Consider the following 15,283-nt stretch of genomic DNA (forward strand, 5'->3'; position numbering starts at 1 on the left):
TGTGTATTTTTTTTTCTTTTAGAATTTTAAAAAACGTAATGTCCAAGGAATGAAAGTTCAAGTTTAGTAAACAACACAAAAAAATCTTTCATTTAATAATCTGTGGTGTTACGTTCTCATCGACAGTCTTCCGTTCGGTTACTCTTACTGGATGGATGGATGGATGACGCGGTTAATGTTGGTGTTTCTGAATTCCGCGGGTGCCTGACGGCACAGTAGGCGCGACTTAGCGCGAGAGCGAGGTGCGATTGGCCTTTGACAGTGGGTTGCCATTAACGGGAGGGATCACTCATGTACATACTGTGTAAAAATGACCGAGACGAAGGTTTAAAGTTCGCTTGGCGTGTCTTTTCGTCATTGTGTGAGCGTGCGGACAAACCGACAAGTTTGAAATGTATCTGACTGGTATGTAATTGTCGCGGTGCAGAAGAGAATCCATTGGACTAAAGTTTAAACCCTAGCCGCTATCCTTGCTTGTTTGTTGCGTATACGTAATAGAGATAAATACCCACTAGAGAGAATCCATTCGACTAAAGTTTAAACTCTAGCCGCTATCCTTGCTTGTTTGTTGTTGCGTATACGTAATAGAGATAAATACCCACTAGAGGGAGCTTTGGCTGTTTGGGGACGTGCAGACTTAGCCACAATCTTCAACCGGGGTTCCCTGCATAGCTTGTACTGAGGTAATTGTGTTTTTCAACCCTTGATCGGCCAGAAACTTTTATAAGTGTGTATACAGTTAGTAATTTACTTACACACAGGTCTTTGTGAACAGTCAGCTTCTTAAGATGGCTATGAATGAGAATGCAAGCAAGAAAAAAAGTGTACTGATGTCACAGATATTTGTGGCCATTTAAATTGTATTCCTATGATGAAACCAACTATTACACATGCATTATCACACTCCAGTTAATACATAACCTGCTTTTGTTTATTTAGGTTTGTTTAATGAAGTATTGCAGTACACGTGGTGGAGTCCATGGATGGGACTTCCGGGATGTACTCTTCTCAGGTTATGCTCCCGACGGCGGGATGTTCATGCCTGAGACCATTCCCACGCTGACTCCAGAAGCTCTGAGATGCTGGAGTGGACTGTCTTATCCCAAACTGGTGGTGGAAGTAGCCTCGATCTTCATTCCCTCTCAGCTAATTCCCAGAGAGGACCTGAATGGTGAGCTCACTGTCAGAGGGGAAAGAGGACTACATGATATGAAATACTTTTGCGGGGGAATGTATAACTTCCAACTAATTGCATTTCTTTCCCTGTCACAGTTCTCGTGCACTCTGCTTTGTCTGGATTTGCTGTGCCTGATGTGATTAGAATTGTCCAGCTGAAGGATGGCCTGTCAATCCTGGAGCTCTTCCATGGAGATACGCTCGCCTTTAAGGACCTGGCTATGACATGCACAGTGCGCTTTCTGAACTACTTCCTGCAGAGGGAGAAACGCAGAGCCACTGTTCTTGTTGGTATGAAAGTAGCAGCTGTAATGAATAATATTGAATGTTATAATGTGGGCTGGGTTTTTTTTTTTAAATGTATTTATTTATTTTGGGGTGGGCTACAGTAGTCATGGTAACTTGCACATACTGCAACAGAATTTAAATATTTCTTCTGTGACTTCTCTCCACTTGCATTCCAATGTAGGTACGTCAGGTGATACAGGTGGCTCGGCCATCCAGAGTGCAAAAGGGCTCTGCGGCGTGGATGTGGTGGTGGTTTACCCTCGAGGACGCATTACCCCTGTCCAGGAGAAACAAATGATCACTTGCCTGGAGGATAATATCCATGTCTTTGCAGGTGAACATGCTGCAAACTATCAGCATTTGGTCTGGAGTCTTAACCGTTCTTTCTTAACGAATGGGGCTGGACAACATGGGAGCGATCTTTTTTGGGGGGGGCGGTGTTTGCTGTCCTAGTGTAATTGTACATCAACTACAGTAGGTGTCAGTGCTGTGCTCATTGCAGGGAGTATAAACAATCTTAATGTAGTTGATTTAGATTTCTTTTTTTGTTTTTGTTTTCAAACTGGTTGAACTTTCCTGAAAACAGGACCAAAGAAGTAGCTCTCCGTTTCAAAAAGGTCGGTGACCCCTGTAGTAGACGGTAACATTTTTCATCAAGCAAAAGTCCTGACACGTGTGACTGGCGAGTTTTGTTCCCCTGTGTTCGGATTACATTGGTTATTCAAACAAGCAGCATATCTACCATCAGTTTTAGATTTGTGTTTGCCAGTTAAGTCTTACATTTATCCTAGTTAAAGGTGTAACTAACTTGAAAACCAGAGAACTGACTACGTTGAACCAAAAAAAAGGGAAAAAAAGGATTTGTATCACCGATGCGATACCCTTGGAGCTGGGTCAATAGTGCACATTTTGATTGAACCGGATGCCTTTTGTGTTTTCAAAGCGGATGGCTCATCAGATGACATCGACCAGCCTCTGCGTCATTTATTTGCTGATCAGGAACTGGTGAACTCTTATGGCCTCATGAGCCTAAACTCTGTGAACTGGTCTCGTATCCTGATCCAGCTTGCGCATTTCATCTATGCGTACTTGCAGCTAAGTGGAATGGTGCAGGATGAGGCTCACCAACCGCTTCCTGAACTGGAGGTGGTGGTGCCCACCGGGGGAGCAGGTAACATTGCAGGTAGGCTGATGACCTACGGTACAAATGCAAAATAAAAGATGTCACAATGCTCACGTACCATTGGTTTGAGATCACTCGTCACCTCTGAAAGAATCAATTTTCAATTGACCCTTCCTAAGTGTAAAACGTAAGGCAGGAGGTTTCATGATGACATTAAAAACTTGGAACAGGATCACTTAAAAGGGCATTTAAACAGAACAGGTGCGGATATACCAGGCAGGCGACAAATTTTTCTTTCGTTCATCTTTTATTTTTGCCCATCTTTGTCTCAGCTGGCTTCATCGTGAAGATTTTTCTTTCGTTCATCTTTCTCTTATCTTTGCCCATCTTTGTCTCAGCTGGCTTCATCGTGAAGAAGATGGGGTTGCCCCTGAAGCTGGTGGCCATGGTAAATGCCAATGACATTGTTCACAGGACAGTAACTTCCGGTGACTTCACCATGGCACGTAATGTCACGCAGACACTGGCTCCTGCCATTGACATCCAGGTATTGCTATTGCACCTGTCAGTAGCTGACATTGTCGCATATTGTTACCCGGTCGCACATAAAACAGTGGAAATGCCTTTTGAACATGATGATTTGTGATTTAGGACCCTTATAACATGGAGCGAGTCTTTTGGCTGCTTCTAGAAAGAGACTCTGCTGCGGTGAAGAATATCATGGAGGAGTTTCAACAGTTACATCATTACACTCTGCTTGAAAACCAACACAAACTGGTACAGACTATGTCGACTTCTTGCACCCACTATCGCTCAACAATGCACAAAGTAACATTCGAATACTTTGACCGAGCGTTGCATTTCCTTCCCACTTTTGTACTTGTAGTTGTCTCATACGCTGTCAAGTGGAACAGTGAATGATGAAGGCATCTTGGCGACGACAAGGCGATGTTGGGAGGAAAACCAGTATGTGCTGTGCCCTCACACCGCGGTGGCCGTATGGCATCACTACCACTGTCCCCACGATCCTGCTGTGAAAAGGTGATGTCATTCTTGTATACAGTGAAGCCGCGCTTATCGTGGGGGTTATGTTCTGAAAAGAACTCGCGATAGGCAAAATCTGTGCATCTGTAACTGCTCCCGAAGGTTTTCCCCCTAGTTTAGAAAGACTTGACGAGTCGACCAATGTTCAAACTCAATTCCTCATGTGTTTATAACATACTTGGCCAATATATTTGATTCAGATTGTGATCTTTTCCAGGTGTTACCTCGCCACAGCATCCCCAGCCAAGTTTCAAGCAACATTAAGAAGGGCCGGCTTGAACTTCGACCTACCCGATGCAATCGAGGCTTTGGACAAATTACCCTCGCGTTTCCAGAACCTGGAACGCACCTCTGACTGGTGCAAAGACTGGGAGCAGAGACTAAGAATGACAATCGAATCTGTGAGCTCAGCCAGGAAAAATAGAGTGGCTTTTTACAGATGATTGATTGTAGGAGTTAATCGGAGATTTTATTTGCTTTGATTGCTATAATTTATATCTATTGACATTTTTAAATCATTTGCACAAACAATTCATAATCAAACACAGATGAAAACATTTTTTAAATTCAAATGATGTGAGCCAGAAAGATTCCCTTTAACGCAGAGCCAAACGTGCCTACATGTTGAAGATGTTGCATTTTCCGAGGACTTGTGAACGCAACGCTCCATTTGACAGCGTGCTAGCAAACATGGCGCCTGTTAGAGAGTGCCGTCAACACCTCTTGACTGTCTCTTTCTGTCTCAAGGCTTTGGACAAATTACCCTCGCGTTTCCAGAACCTGGAACGCACCTCTGACTGGTGCAAAGACTGGGAGCAGAGACTGAGAATGACAATCCAATCTGTGAGCTCAGCCAGGATAAACAGAGTGGCTTTTTACAGATGATTGATTGTAGGAGTTAATCGGAGATTTTATTTGCTTTGATTGCTATAATTTATATCTGACATTTTTTAAATCATTTGCACAAGCAATTCATAATCAAACACAGATGAAAACATTTTTTAAATTCAAATGATGTGAGCCAGAAAGATTCCCTTTAAGGCAGAGCCAAACGTGCCTACATGTTGAAGATGTTGCATTTTCCGAGGACTTGTGAACGCAACGCTCCATTTGACAGCGTGCTAGCAAACATGGCGCCTGTTAGAGAGTGCCGTCAACACCTCTTGACTGTCTCTTTCTGTCAGCTGTCAGGAAGGAAGCTGGATAGGTGAGGATTAGTAGGAAGTGACTGTGATCAGCTGTTGGCATTTTTCCACCTTCCGTATTATTTTTTTTGATCGACTTGCTTTTGAAGATGAGGAGGCGGCCTGTGAGATAGTAGGGAATCGACCGCCACAACATCTTTGGACGGGGCACGAACAGTTTCGACTTGGTTTCCTCACTTCAGGCGTTATGTTAAACAGGTCAGATATGATTTGACTCTACCTGCTTATTTGGGGCTTTGCTGGAAAAAAAAATGTCTCGTGTGACTTGATGACTCTGTACAATCAAGAGCAGTCGTTTCCGACAAAGGGAAGAATATAAACAATTGAAGTGTCCTTTCGAAAACGATTGCTTACAAAGTGAATATAAATGAATTGCATACGTTCAATTGGGCGTCTGCAAAGTAAATGCCTCTACGACACAGTAGTTTCTCCTTTCAATGTGTGAAATTTTGAAAATTGATTGAAGGATACACAAGCACACAGCGTAGTGGTCCAATGCCTTTATTAATGGTGACGTCACCTGGATTGACCGCTTAAATCGTTACATAAGTCCGGTAAAAACCAAGAACCTAATAAAGGAGTAGGCCTATTATTAAAATATGAATATAAAAGATCACAGATGAAACTAACTCGCTGGCATTTGACCAGATTAAACAATGGCCAACCATCAGTCGTCAACATTTTAATCCCGAGCAATTTTGTTAGGATGCAAACAAAGGAACATAGTTTTGGTCAGCGGAAATGTACAATCAAAAGCAGTCGTTTCCGACAAAGGGAAGAATATAAACAATTGAAGTGTCCTTTCGAAAACGATTGCTTACAAAGTGAATATAAATGAATTGCATACGTTCAATTGGGCGTCTGCAAAGTAAATGCCTCTACGACACAGTAGTTTCTCCTTTCAATGTGTGAAATTTTGAAAATTGATTGAAGGATACACAAGCACACAGCGTAGTGGTCCAATGCCTTTATTAATGGTGACGTCACTACCGTGGCGTCATTGCTGACCTCACCTGGATTGACCGCTTAAATCGTTACATAACAAGTCCGGTAAAAACCAAGAACCTAATAAAGGAGTAGGCCTATTATTAAAATATGAATATAAAAGATCACAGATGAAACTAACTCGCTGGCATTTGATCAGATTAATCAAAGGCCTACCATCAGTCGTCAACATTTTAATCTCGAGCAATTTTGTTAGGATGCAAACAAAGGAACATATTGACGTAGGTTCTTGAAAGCTCGAAATCATCCTCAGCCTTACTAAAAAGTAGTCGTATGATAAGAATTGGTATGTCTGTATTTCATTGTAAGCCCGCTTCAAGTACATTTTGAGATCAGTAAACACAACAGATCTGCACCAGTGCAGTAATTGTGTATGACTCAAATGGTTTAAAGTGGTCTACAGTGATTGAGCTGCAAATCTTTTGACATACCGATGTTACTTCCACTCATAAATTAGTAGATCGTTATTAGACTGGTTGTGTTGTGTTTCAGCAGTCACCTGATTAAATGAATCAATCTGAATGAAGATGATTTTTGAAGCATTGTCTGTTTACAATCCCCAGGATAGAGGAATAATATTTTTACGACAATAATATATTTCCAGACTAAAAAAACGAAACTTTTAGGTTTGGCAATAAACCCCATTTTACGAAGCGATAGTATAAAGCTATAGGCCCTGATGTTCATTGTAAACATTCTTGACAGTGTCTCATCTTTGCTTGAACTTTGCCCATTTCTCCACATTTTAGTACTGAAATGCACATTTGAGTTGCATTCCTGACTCTCTCGCTATTATGTCTTGTTGTTTAGGTTTTGTTAGGGCTTTCTGTAACAAAATAATGGATGGGTGCCTTTGGAATAACCCTCTGTGAAAAAGTAATGACGGATTTGGTGTGCACGCACCATTCGAAATGAACCGCGAGGCTTCTGTTCAGCCGTACCATCAAAATGTTTTCAGTTGGAATCCTGTGCATTCATTGTCATTGATTCTTTTTCTTCACCGTTGTGCAGGTGAACTTCCTCTGCAAACCAGCCTCTCGCTCTCATTTAGTCCTTATTGCCACCCGCTGCTGATGTCCTCATCACCGGCGAAGCCCTGTCCCCAGTCTGGACTTTCAAAAGCGCTGGACTCTCTATCCATGTCTTCCCTTCTATCTGGGGAGTTAGAGGAGGACGGGGTAGAAGGACAAGATGGGGGCCAGGACGAGGATAGTCTTCGAGACCTTGAAGTGAACCCATATGATGGGCTGCCTTTTTCTTCCCGCTACTACACCTTACTGCAAGAGAGGCAACAACTTCCCATATGGACGTTAAGGCCCAATCTACTGGAGCACCTGGAGAGTCACAACATGGTGCTGCTCAGTGCACCCAGCGGTGTAGGAAAAAGCACCCAGGTAACTCAATTCAATCAAAAGTGCATCGCATGCCTCTGTACCTCTGTTATACAGCATGCTATGACTTCCTCCTCTTGCTGACTTTTCTCTGCCTCATTCTTGTCTTCCAGGTGCCACAGTGGTGTGTGGAATATGCTATGTCCTACGAATTCTCTCAGGGCACGGTGTGTTGTTCCCAGCCTTACTCGGTGGCGGCCGTCAGTCTGGCCCTTCGTGTGGCCGATGAGATGGACCTCAGCTTGGGTCTGGAGGTGGGCTACGGGGTGGCTCATGATGACAGTTGCACGCCAGATACCTTGCTCAGGTCAGGACATGTGACAAAAGCGAATAACATATGTGACTAACATGGACTGTTAGTGGTGACATGAAAACAAAGGTGGTTGATTCACTACCACCTACTACTCTGAACCTTTCGCCCTTCTCTTTTGCTTTATTGACACATTTTGTCTTTTGCAAACCTGAGGACTTCTCAATCTACAAAAATTATAGTTGTTACTTTTGAAAACTCTTTTAAAGCCACCTGTTCGCCAGGACTCTTATACACCAGCCTAAAACGATTTCATTTTTCCCCACATCTAAAACATGCCCTGTGTCATGGTTATCCCGCAGTCCAACTAGGTGACATTATTGGATTTCTCCAGTTTTGTATGATGTCACATGATCCTTGTTTTACTTGCTGCCACGCCTTGAGTGTTCTTTGTTCCCTGCACTTTGCAGTCAAAGGTGGAGGTAAATGTGTTACGGCAATGTAATTTGACACCTGGGTTGCCTTCACTGCACTCTCAAACTCTGTAAAATAAATCATCAATCTTTTTTTTTTTTGGGGGGAGCACAAAATTAGCTGGAGGCGGCCGACTCGCAATTTTGAACGGCGGAAACATTGTACTACATCAACTCTAGAACATTAATATTTGGTGAGTGTTCGCTCTTCCATAAGAACATTTGGGAAACGGAAGGTTCGAGCCCCTACGGGATAAAATAACAGTAGTAAATATTGGCAAGGTGCTAATCTTCTTCCAGACGCCTGTTGAGGCGCCCTTTGGCTAGACACCTTTACCCCCACGTCTTGGAGCTCGGGAAGTGCAGCGCTTACACCTGTCCTTGCCTGTCTGCCGGTGTGCTATGCGATGGTTCGAGTTGACCTTTGTTTCTCTCTTCAGGTTTGTCAGTGACACTCTTCTATTGGAGGAAATGATGTCGGATCCCTTGCTGCATCAATATGGCCTTGTGGTTTTGGACGAGCTCCAGGAGCGCACCGTGGCAACGGACGTGCTCCTTGGCCTGCTGTGCGACGTCTGCCGCCAGAGGCCGGATAACTTCCGCGTGGTTCTTCTGAGCCACCCGAGTCTCGCCCCTCGGCTCGCCTCCTTCCTGGGACCCTCCGTCCCTCATCTCCACATGGACAACCTTTCTTCTGAGGCACCTTCAAGCGGAGAAGAAAAAGAAGGCCTGGTCGAAGAGGAGAGGAACTCTATGAACCGGAACAGGGTGGAGACCATGTATCGGGAGCTTTCACCTGGGAAGGATGCTGTGGGCGCTGCCTGTCACATGGTTCTCGATCTTCACCGTAGGGGAGAGGAGGGCGATATGATGGTCTTTCTTGCTAGTGCACAGGTGCAAGTTTTACGTTTTTTGCTTGACGGTTCTTCCGGGCATCATAACTTTGCATGATGTTGTCAACATCCCAAAATCACCTCACTGGTTTTGCTGACCTGTCCATCACTGGATGTTGGAAAGAACTGATGAGTAGTCTGTTCATTGTTTTGTTGTGTAGGAAATAGAGGAGTGCGCTACACAGCTCGAGGCGGAGCGTGTGTCCCTGAGTCCTCAACTTGGTTCTCTCAAGATCCTTCCCCTCCACGCTGGACTGGGTGGGCTGACTCAACGAGTGTACAACACAGACATGTCGGCTCACAAGGAGAATGACGGGTCAGAGGGAAAGGACGGCACAACACTGGGTGTGGAAGATCCGGCCATCCAGAGGAAAGTCATCCTGACTAATAGCCTGGCTGAGGCTTCGTTCTCCCTGCCAGACATCCGCTATGTCATAGACACGGGCCTTCAACTCAAAACTGTAAGTTTGCGGTCATGACAGACCAGGGGTGCCCAAACTATCGGATGTGCGCCTACGCTTTGAAAATGCCTCTCGGTGATGCAGATCATGTGCCACCGTAGGTTCAAGGTGACCTGCTTTTTTTTGTTTTTATTTTTATTTTTTTTGTGAAAGTGGAACTGATAGGATGCTTAGGGTGCAGTGTGCACTCAAACAAAAATATACACACACAGACTTCGAATTCCCCCTCGACCCCTGGCAATCTGCGGGCTACCAGGCGATCATGATCGATATATTGGTCACCCCTGTTATAGACTGAAAATATTGTACAGTATATCTCGAGTCCTCTTGGGTACAAACACTTTTTTACCTCCACCAACTTTGAAAAGCATTTGTTTGCGAACAAATCTGCCTGCCAGTTGCACCTGGGATTTGATTTCAGACGCAAGTCAAGCAATGTAGTCTGTAGCGCTTATTTAAAGTCACTCTAGAATGAGTAAGCCTAATCGGAAATAACTGTAGGAAATAACTACCACACATTTCTGACATGTCAAATGTTTTTTTTTTTTCTTAATTTTCCTCCTTAGGTTTACAATCCTCAAATAAGAGCAAACTCGCAGATGCTGAAGACAATCAGCAAGACCCAGGCGGACATGCGAGCTCAAAGAGTGAATAGCAACCTTCCCGGTAGGCCAAAGGTTACAGCTGCACTGTACAAGTGTCAAATGCATCGCAGACATTTCCACAAATGACCTGACTTTGCAAAAAAACAAAACAGATTTGCTGTGTGGATGCTTTGTTCACAAATGTCGGAAGAGTTTCCTAAATGTTTTCCGTTTTGTTTCCCTTTAGGGCTGTGTTTGCGCCTTTATCCCCAGTCCGTGTATGATCACGGCATGGGCGAAGCGCATTGTCCAGGGGTCATGGAGGAAAATCTCAGCCATTTAGTCTTGCTGCTCAAGAGACTGGACATTGCCGACATGGGTCAATGCAAATTCTTAGACAGACCAGGTACCTTTTTGTATGTCGCAAAAAAGAAAAAAAAAGACTGTTAATCTGACCCTTGCGCGCGTCATGCTAACCTGATGGTTGAAAAATGCTCTGGTAAATTCATAAATGTATTTTTAGAATGAAAATCTTGAAAGTGCTGCACACATGTGCCCTATTGGGTAGAGTTGATTTTTGCTGTAGTCCTTGATGCAAAAAGAAGTTTGTGGCCGATTTATTCATACACTTCAAAGGGGCAACAGTCGCCTAATTGCTTTGAACTGGAGCACTAGTGCTAAAAGCCCAAACTTAAAAGTACACCTGTGGCGGCTCATTGGTGTTATCAACGTGGTCTCTTTACTCGATCTTTCTCTGTCGTGTCTTTCATTCCCACTCGCAGCCCCAGAGGCTTTAATGCAGGCCTTGGAGGACTTGGACTACCTAGCAGCACTGGATGACGATGGCAACCTATCAGAAGTGGGCATCATCATGTCAGAACTGCCACTGGAGCCACATTTGGCGAAAGCCCTGATCGCAGCCTGCGAGTTTGACTGTGTGGATGAGCTACTCACAATAGCTGCCATGCTGACGGGTAGAGATTCAAAGTTCAACTCAAAGCTTGAAAATCTATTTGACAAGTGTTATCCAATTGGAAAAACCAAAACCATTTAAAATAGCTCATTTTGTAAGTTAATGGTCTCTTTATCTTGGCTCAGCTCCTTCCTGCTTCATGAGGCCAGATTCTGGCAGAGAGGAGGCTGCTATTGCTCACTGGCGACCTCTAATGCATGCAGAAGGCGACCACATGTCTCTCATTCACATTTACAACGCCTACGTGGAAAGTAAGTTGCTCATACGTGCAATTTTTGTCAGAGTCATTCGCAGTTTGTTTGCTGCAGAGTGATTTTGGGAATGTACTGGAATACTATCAAGACACGTTCGCAGAAGAAAATGCGCATCGTTTATAGCCGTGAAGTGGCTCAGCAAACACATGGCTGACTTGTACCGCCCGCGCAAATTGCAGATAATCAGGATGAGGCATGGTGCACCACACACTTCCTGAACCACGCGGCCTTGCGGGTGGCTGTGGTGATCAGGGCCGAGCTGCTGGAGGTCATGCGGCGAATTGAACTTCCTGTGTCACACCCTGCTTTTGGTTGCCAAGACAACTGCACAAATATCAAGAGGGCTCTCATCTCCGGCCTCTTCCTTAAAGTAAGCTCCCACTTTGAGGTACTGTATTGAACCATATTCAGCTGCGGATGTTGACGTCTCACTTCCCACAATGCACTGCGCCAAATGTAAACAGCACCACTTAAGCAGGATGGAAAACGTGTCTCTACTTTGAGTAAACACAAATGGCCCGCTAACTTAGTGACTCTCGCAGCACGAAAGGGGATCTGAAAAAAAAAACCCATGAAAATGAATGAGGCTCCACTCTCTCTCCAAAAAAAACCCGCAGCGCTCCATCAAATGCAATTCATCGTTGAGCCCGGGCTGCAAGCAAATCCATCTACCCTTCCTATTTTCACTCATTATTGTCAAGGAAAAAAAAATAATAATCCTCTGCTCTCCGTACACACGGTACATTTCTTTTCAGTCATTAGGATTGGGGTTGTTTTCCTCCGCAGGTGGCTCATGATGTAGACGGCTCCGGTAACTACCTCCTGTTAACTCACCGCCACGTGGCTCACTTGCACCCGCTGTCCTCGTACCTGTGTCGTCAGCCCCGTCCCGCCCCCCCTACCTGGGTCCTCTACCACGAATTCACTATCTCCTGTGACAACTGCATACGCATCGTATCTGAGGTCCACCCACAGATGTAAGTCAACTGGCCCATTCAAGACTCGGCACTCGGGCTGAGACGAGACCATTTGCTACTGGGACGATATGTGGCCCACGATAACATTGCAATAGCTACGATATTCCACGTATTGTCAGAAATATTATCAATAATATATAAGAATATATGTGACTGAAAAGAAAAAGAAAACATCAAGAAAACGCTTGAGGATGCTTTGATTTGCGTTCCATCTGTACCGAGCCTCACTGCCTCCTGGCCTGACTGTGTGGCTATTTAAAAAATTGCTTTTGTTGTTGTTCATTTTCACCTTCCACCATCTTGTATTGCAGGCTTGTGGAGCTCACGCCGCAGTACTTCCTGGGCAACCTGCCCTCGAGCGATGGCAAGGAACTGCTCGTGAAGCTGAGGCAGGATACGGAGCCTCACTCCTCCCGACAAGATGGCGTCACGGACGCTCGCGGCGGGGCCCGCAGAGACATGGACGCCGACGATCAAAATCAGGCCAGCACCGAGCTCTGCGTTGTGCAATGAACACTAACATGTCGTTGATGGATTGATGGGGTTTTAAATCTTAAATTGGACTTTTATCATTTACCGGTACTGGAAAACACTCGTATGTATTTTATTGAGTAAGTTCTCTCTCATCATTTGGGGAAAATGCAAACCTCATATGTCTTTGGTCCTGATGAAGGTGTACTACTCTACTGTTCACTTATTTATAGAATTCTGTCCATTTAGGGGAAAAACAAAAACTCACTGGTGTTTACTTTGTATGTTGATGGAGGATTTCTTTCTTTTTATTCACCCTTCAGCAACTTTGGAGAATCTTTGTAGGGAAAGGGAAGCTGACAATATTGAAATTCACCTACGAACTGCAATTTTGAAATGCAGTGTGTGACGATGCACTTTTACAAAAAAAGTTTCCAGGCAAAATATTTTAACTTTTTTTTTTTTTTTTTTTTTTTTTTTTAAGACTTTGATAAAGACTTTACAGTCTTCCTTCTTCAGGAAATAACGAAAAGTGGATTTGTATCTAATTGGATGCATCTGAACTTTCCATGGAAACCTTGAGAAGTCTTAAAAGGCATTGGAATTAATGAATCTAAAAGAAGTCCTTCCTTGCCATTAAAATGTCTTCAATCAATCTTTCAAAAGTCTTGGGAAGTCGTTTTACGTGTTGACATGCGCTCCGTTGGATTTTTATGATTCTAAATAGCCTCACATTGAAATAAATTGACATTGTTAAAAAAAAATTTAAAAAAAAGAACTAAATAAAAATTACGCATGACTCTCATTGCGCGATCACGACAGCACATTTTATTTTTTCCACACGTCCTCCAGTTGCTTTGAACAATCAGTCTTGACTGTGATTGTGCTTGAGCAGCCATCTTTTTACATGAGCTGACCTGCTCCGACTACTGCAGGCCACAGAGAAGCTGCTTCTTGACATCAGCGTGGCTCAGGGTGACGTCTTCCTCTTCTTTAACTCCTTCTCAGTCTGCATGCGCATGGACTACAGGAAGGCAGAAAAATGCCACATTAATGACCACCCCCCCCCCTTTTTTTTTTTTGGGTGGGTGTAGAAATGAGACGGCAGCACTTCACGATAAATTGCAGGAATGCGCACACCCTAAAATGAATAGCGGTACTTTTTTTGATGGCCTTCCTGCCGCCAACACGAAGTAGTTCAGCAGAGTTGAAGGCCCCGAGGCGCTGGATGGGGAGATGGAATGCGGTGATAATGATTCTAAGGGCCCATGACCAACAGGAGTGCAAGTGTTAGTTTTTCAATTTGCAGATTGTCGTGGTTATTTTTCCATTTTTTACAGCCTGCGCCCACCTCCACCCCGCCAATCCCTGGCAGCACTCCTGTTAGTGTCACACTGAGAAGAAATAAAAATATAGGGGATTGTACCGTAACAGATAAGGTTACGCCACAAGAATACGGTACAAAGAAAAAGTACTGTTTTGTTTTTTCTGAATTACAATATCAGGTGAAGCTTAACACTACATTGAAGACTGAAGATGGGTCGATTGCAATGGAGGTCTGTTTTTCACCTGTCCGCGGGCCTCCACACACCCGCATTAAAAATAGAGCGTTTTCCGGAACTGAAACACTTCAGCGTATGGTAAGACAAGTCCGCTAACGCCACATTCTGCTCCATTTAGCTTGACTTTAGCTCGTGTCTCGTCTCACTGTACCTCCAAGTCTTTGGTGATGGCATGGTTGGGCCCGTGGGTGACCATGAGAATGCCGTAAGCTTTGCAGATCAAGCTGTGGCCCAGCTCGGTCTGGCCCGACTGCCAGTGGATGGCGCCTGCGCGCATGATGGCCAAGCCCAGCTGAGCGTTGTTGTGGGGATATAACTTCCTGTTGAAGGGGGGCGGGGGTCAACACAGTTAACCTATTTGAGGTTCACTTTATTTTCTCAACATGCAACCCTGTGTATGTTTAGTTCTAATACAAATTTTATCTCTAACGCGGTACAAATGATCTGTTTATGCGCACGTACACATACACAAGAGCGCGCAACTGCCTGCAAGATCGTTGAGGCCGCGCCGGCTAACTCCACTGTTGAAGAAAAAAAAAACAATCCCACACACATTCACACCGATGAACAATTTCGTCTTCAATTAAACACGGATGCATTTGGAATGTGCGATATTTCTTGTTCATTATTATTAGCAGTTAGCACATTTGCCTTGCCTGTGTGATTCAGAACAGGAAAACAACCAGATTGTGGGAGAGCGTACTGCGGCGTTCAGGTATGCGCTGGACACTGCAGTGAGGCCTGCCTTACGTGTATCCGTCCACCATCCTCTTAGCGTACGCCGCAGCCTCGGAGAACAACCGCTGGCGGGAAAGCACCTCGCTGGCTACGCTGAGCGCGCGCAGCTTGTACAAGTGAGTGTCACCCAGGACGTTCTCCTGCTTCTCCAAGCACTCACCACACAACTTCACCACCTGAGAGGAGAAACAGGGCAGTGGCACACATGAAGGGGGGGGGCCCGCTCTCGTGAGTGCAGTGATACTTGACGCTTCAAGTTTTGCTTTTGTTAATGACTGTCGAAGGTTTTATCATGAATGTAATCTGTTGTAGTCTTGGTCTCAAATATGTAAAATTTAAATACTGCTGACATATTTTGAGCATGCTGGTACTCGCATGCACGTAAATTCCTCGGGGGGGCCGGGCAAATCCAACC

General features: G+C 44.5%; 3 protein-coding genes across 6 annotated transcripts in view; 2 read left to right on the top strand and 1 right to left on the bottom strand.

The window, feature by feature from the left end:
• Nucleotides 1-169: 169 nt before the first annotated feature.
• Nucleotides 170-6,361, top strand: thnsl2 (threonine synthase-like 2). Of its 3 annotated transcripts, none has more exons than XM_019892285.1 (11): nucleotides 170-405; nucleotides 940-1,171; nucleotides 1,273-1,467; nucleotides 1,646-1,798; nucleotides 2,408-2,647; nucleotides 2,986-3,134; nucleotides 3,239-3,364; nucleotides 3,474-3,628; nucleotides 3,849-3,936; nucleotides 4,379-5,112; nucleotides 5,563-6,361. In XM_019892285.1, the coding sequence occupies exons 2-10, from the start codon at nucleotides 949-951 to the stop codon at nucleotides 4,514-4,516; spliced, it is 1,467 nt and encodes a 488-aa protein (XP_019747844.1). In that variant the 5' UTR covers nucleotides 170-405; nucleotides 940-948; the 3' UTR covers nucleotides 4,517-5,112; nucleotides 5,563-6,361. The 3 variants fall into 3 exon arrangements, with proteins under 3 accessions (XP_019747844.1, XP_019747843.1, XP_019747845.1); XM_019892284.1 differs by lacking the exon at nucleotides 170-405 and adding an exon at nucleotides 537-683; XM_019892286.1 differs by lacking the exons at nucleotides 170-405; nucleotides 4,379-5,112; nucleotides 5,563-6,361 and adding an exon at nucleotides 537-683 and having other exon boundaries at nucleotides 3,849-4,141.
• On the top strand, nucleotides 4,756-12,998 carry dqx1 (DEAQ box RNA-dependent ATPase 1). 2 transcript variants are annotated; one of them, XM_019892276.1, is made up of 12 exons: nucleotides 4,756-4,838; nucleotides 6,853-7,235; nucleotides 7,346-7,539; nucleotides 8,396-8,849; nucleotides 9,010-9,309; nucleotides 9,876-9,975; nucleotides 10,141-10,299; nucleotides 10,676-10,867; nucleotides 10,992-11,117; nucleotides 11,300-11,490; nucleotides 11,907-12,097; nucleotides 12,409-12,998. In XM_019892276.1, the coding sequence occupies exons 2-12, from the start codon at nucleotides 6,915-6,917 to the stop codon at nucleotides 12,608-12,610; spliced, it is 2,430 nt and encodes an 809-aa protein (XP_019747835.1). In that variant the 5' UTR covers nucleotides 4,756-4,838; nucleotides 6,853-6,914; the 3' UTR covers nucleotides 12,611-12,998. The 2 variants fall into 2 exon arrangements, with proteins under 2 accessions (XP_019747835.1, XP_019747834.1); XM_019892275.1 differs by lacking the exon at nucleotides 4,756-4,838 and adding an exon at nucleotides 4,930-5,034.
• Nucleotides 12,999-13,373: 375 nt separating this feature from the next.
• LOC109529102 (histone-lysine N-methyltransferase Smyd1-like) overlaps nucleotides 13,374-15,283 on the bottom strand; it is a 5,155-nt gene continuing 3,245 nt past the window's right edge. Inside the window, exons 5-7 of the mRNA XM_019892273.1 lie at nucleotides 14,881-15,143; nucleotides 14,282-14,450; nucleotides 13,374-13,592 (exon numbers count right to left, since the gene is read on the bottom strand). Of these exons, the coding sequence (XP_019747832.1) occupies nucleotides 13,539-13,592; nucleotides 14,282-14,450; nucleotides 14,881-15,143 (486 nt within the window). The 3' untranslated portion in view covers nucleotides 13,374-13,538. The remainder of the gene's footprint in view (nucleotides 13,593-14,281; nucleotides 14,451-14,880; nucleotides 15,144-15,283) is intronic.

The sequence above is a fragment of the Hippocampus comes genome, unplaced genomic scaffold, assembly GCF_001891065.2.
Source record: "Hippocampus comes isolate QL1 unplaced genomic scaffold, H_comes_QL1_v1.1 scaffold145, whole genome shotgun sequence".
Classification (NCBI taxonomy): Eukaryota; Metazoa; Chordata; class Actinopteri; order Syngnathiformes; family Syngnathidae; genus Hippocampus; species Hippocampus comes.

Excerpts from the sequence above, each read along its gene's own strand:
- thnsl2 (XM_019892285.1), top strand. The coding sequence starts at position 949 with ATGAAGTATTGCAGTACACGTGGTGGAGTCCATGGATGGGACTTCCGG. Across the intron at positions 3,135-3,238 it reads CTCCTGCCATTGACATCCAG|GACCCTTATAACATGGAGCG; the intron begins GTATTGCTATTG and ends TTTGTGATTTAG. Across the intron at positions 3,629-3,848 it reads CACGATCCTGCTGTGAAAAG|GTGTTACCTCGCCACAGCAT; the intron begins GTGATGTCATTC and ends GATCTTTTCCAG.
- dqx1 (XM_019892276.1), top strand. The coding sequence starts at position 6,915 with ATGTCCTCATCACCGGCGAAGCCCTGTCCCCAGTCTGGACTTTCAAAA. Across the intron at positions 7,540-8,395 it reads ACGCCAGATACCTTGCTCAG|GTTTGTCAGTGACACTCTTC; the intron begins GTCAGGACATGT and ends TTCTCTCTTCAG. Across the intron at positions 10,300-10,675 it reads CAAATTCTTAGACAGACCAG|CCCCAGAGGCTTTAATGCAG; the intron begins GTACCTTTTTGT and ends TCCCACTCGCAG.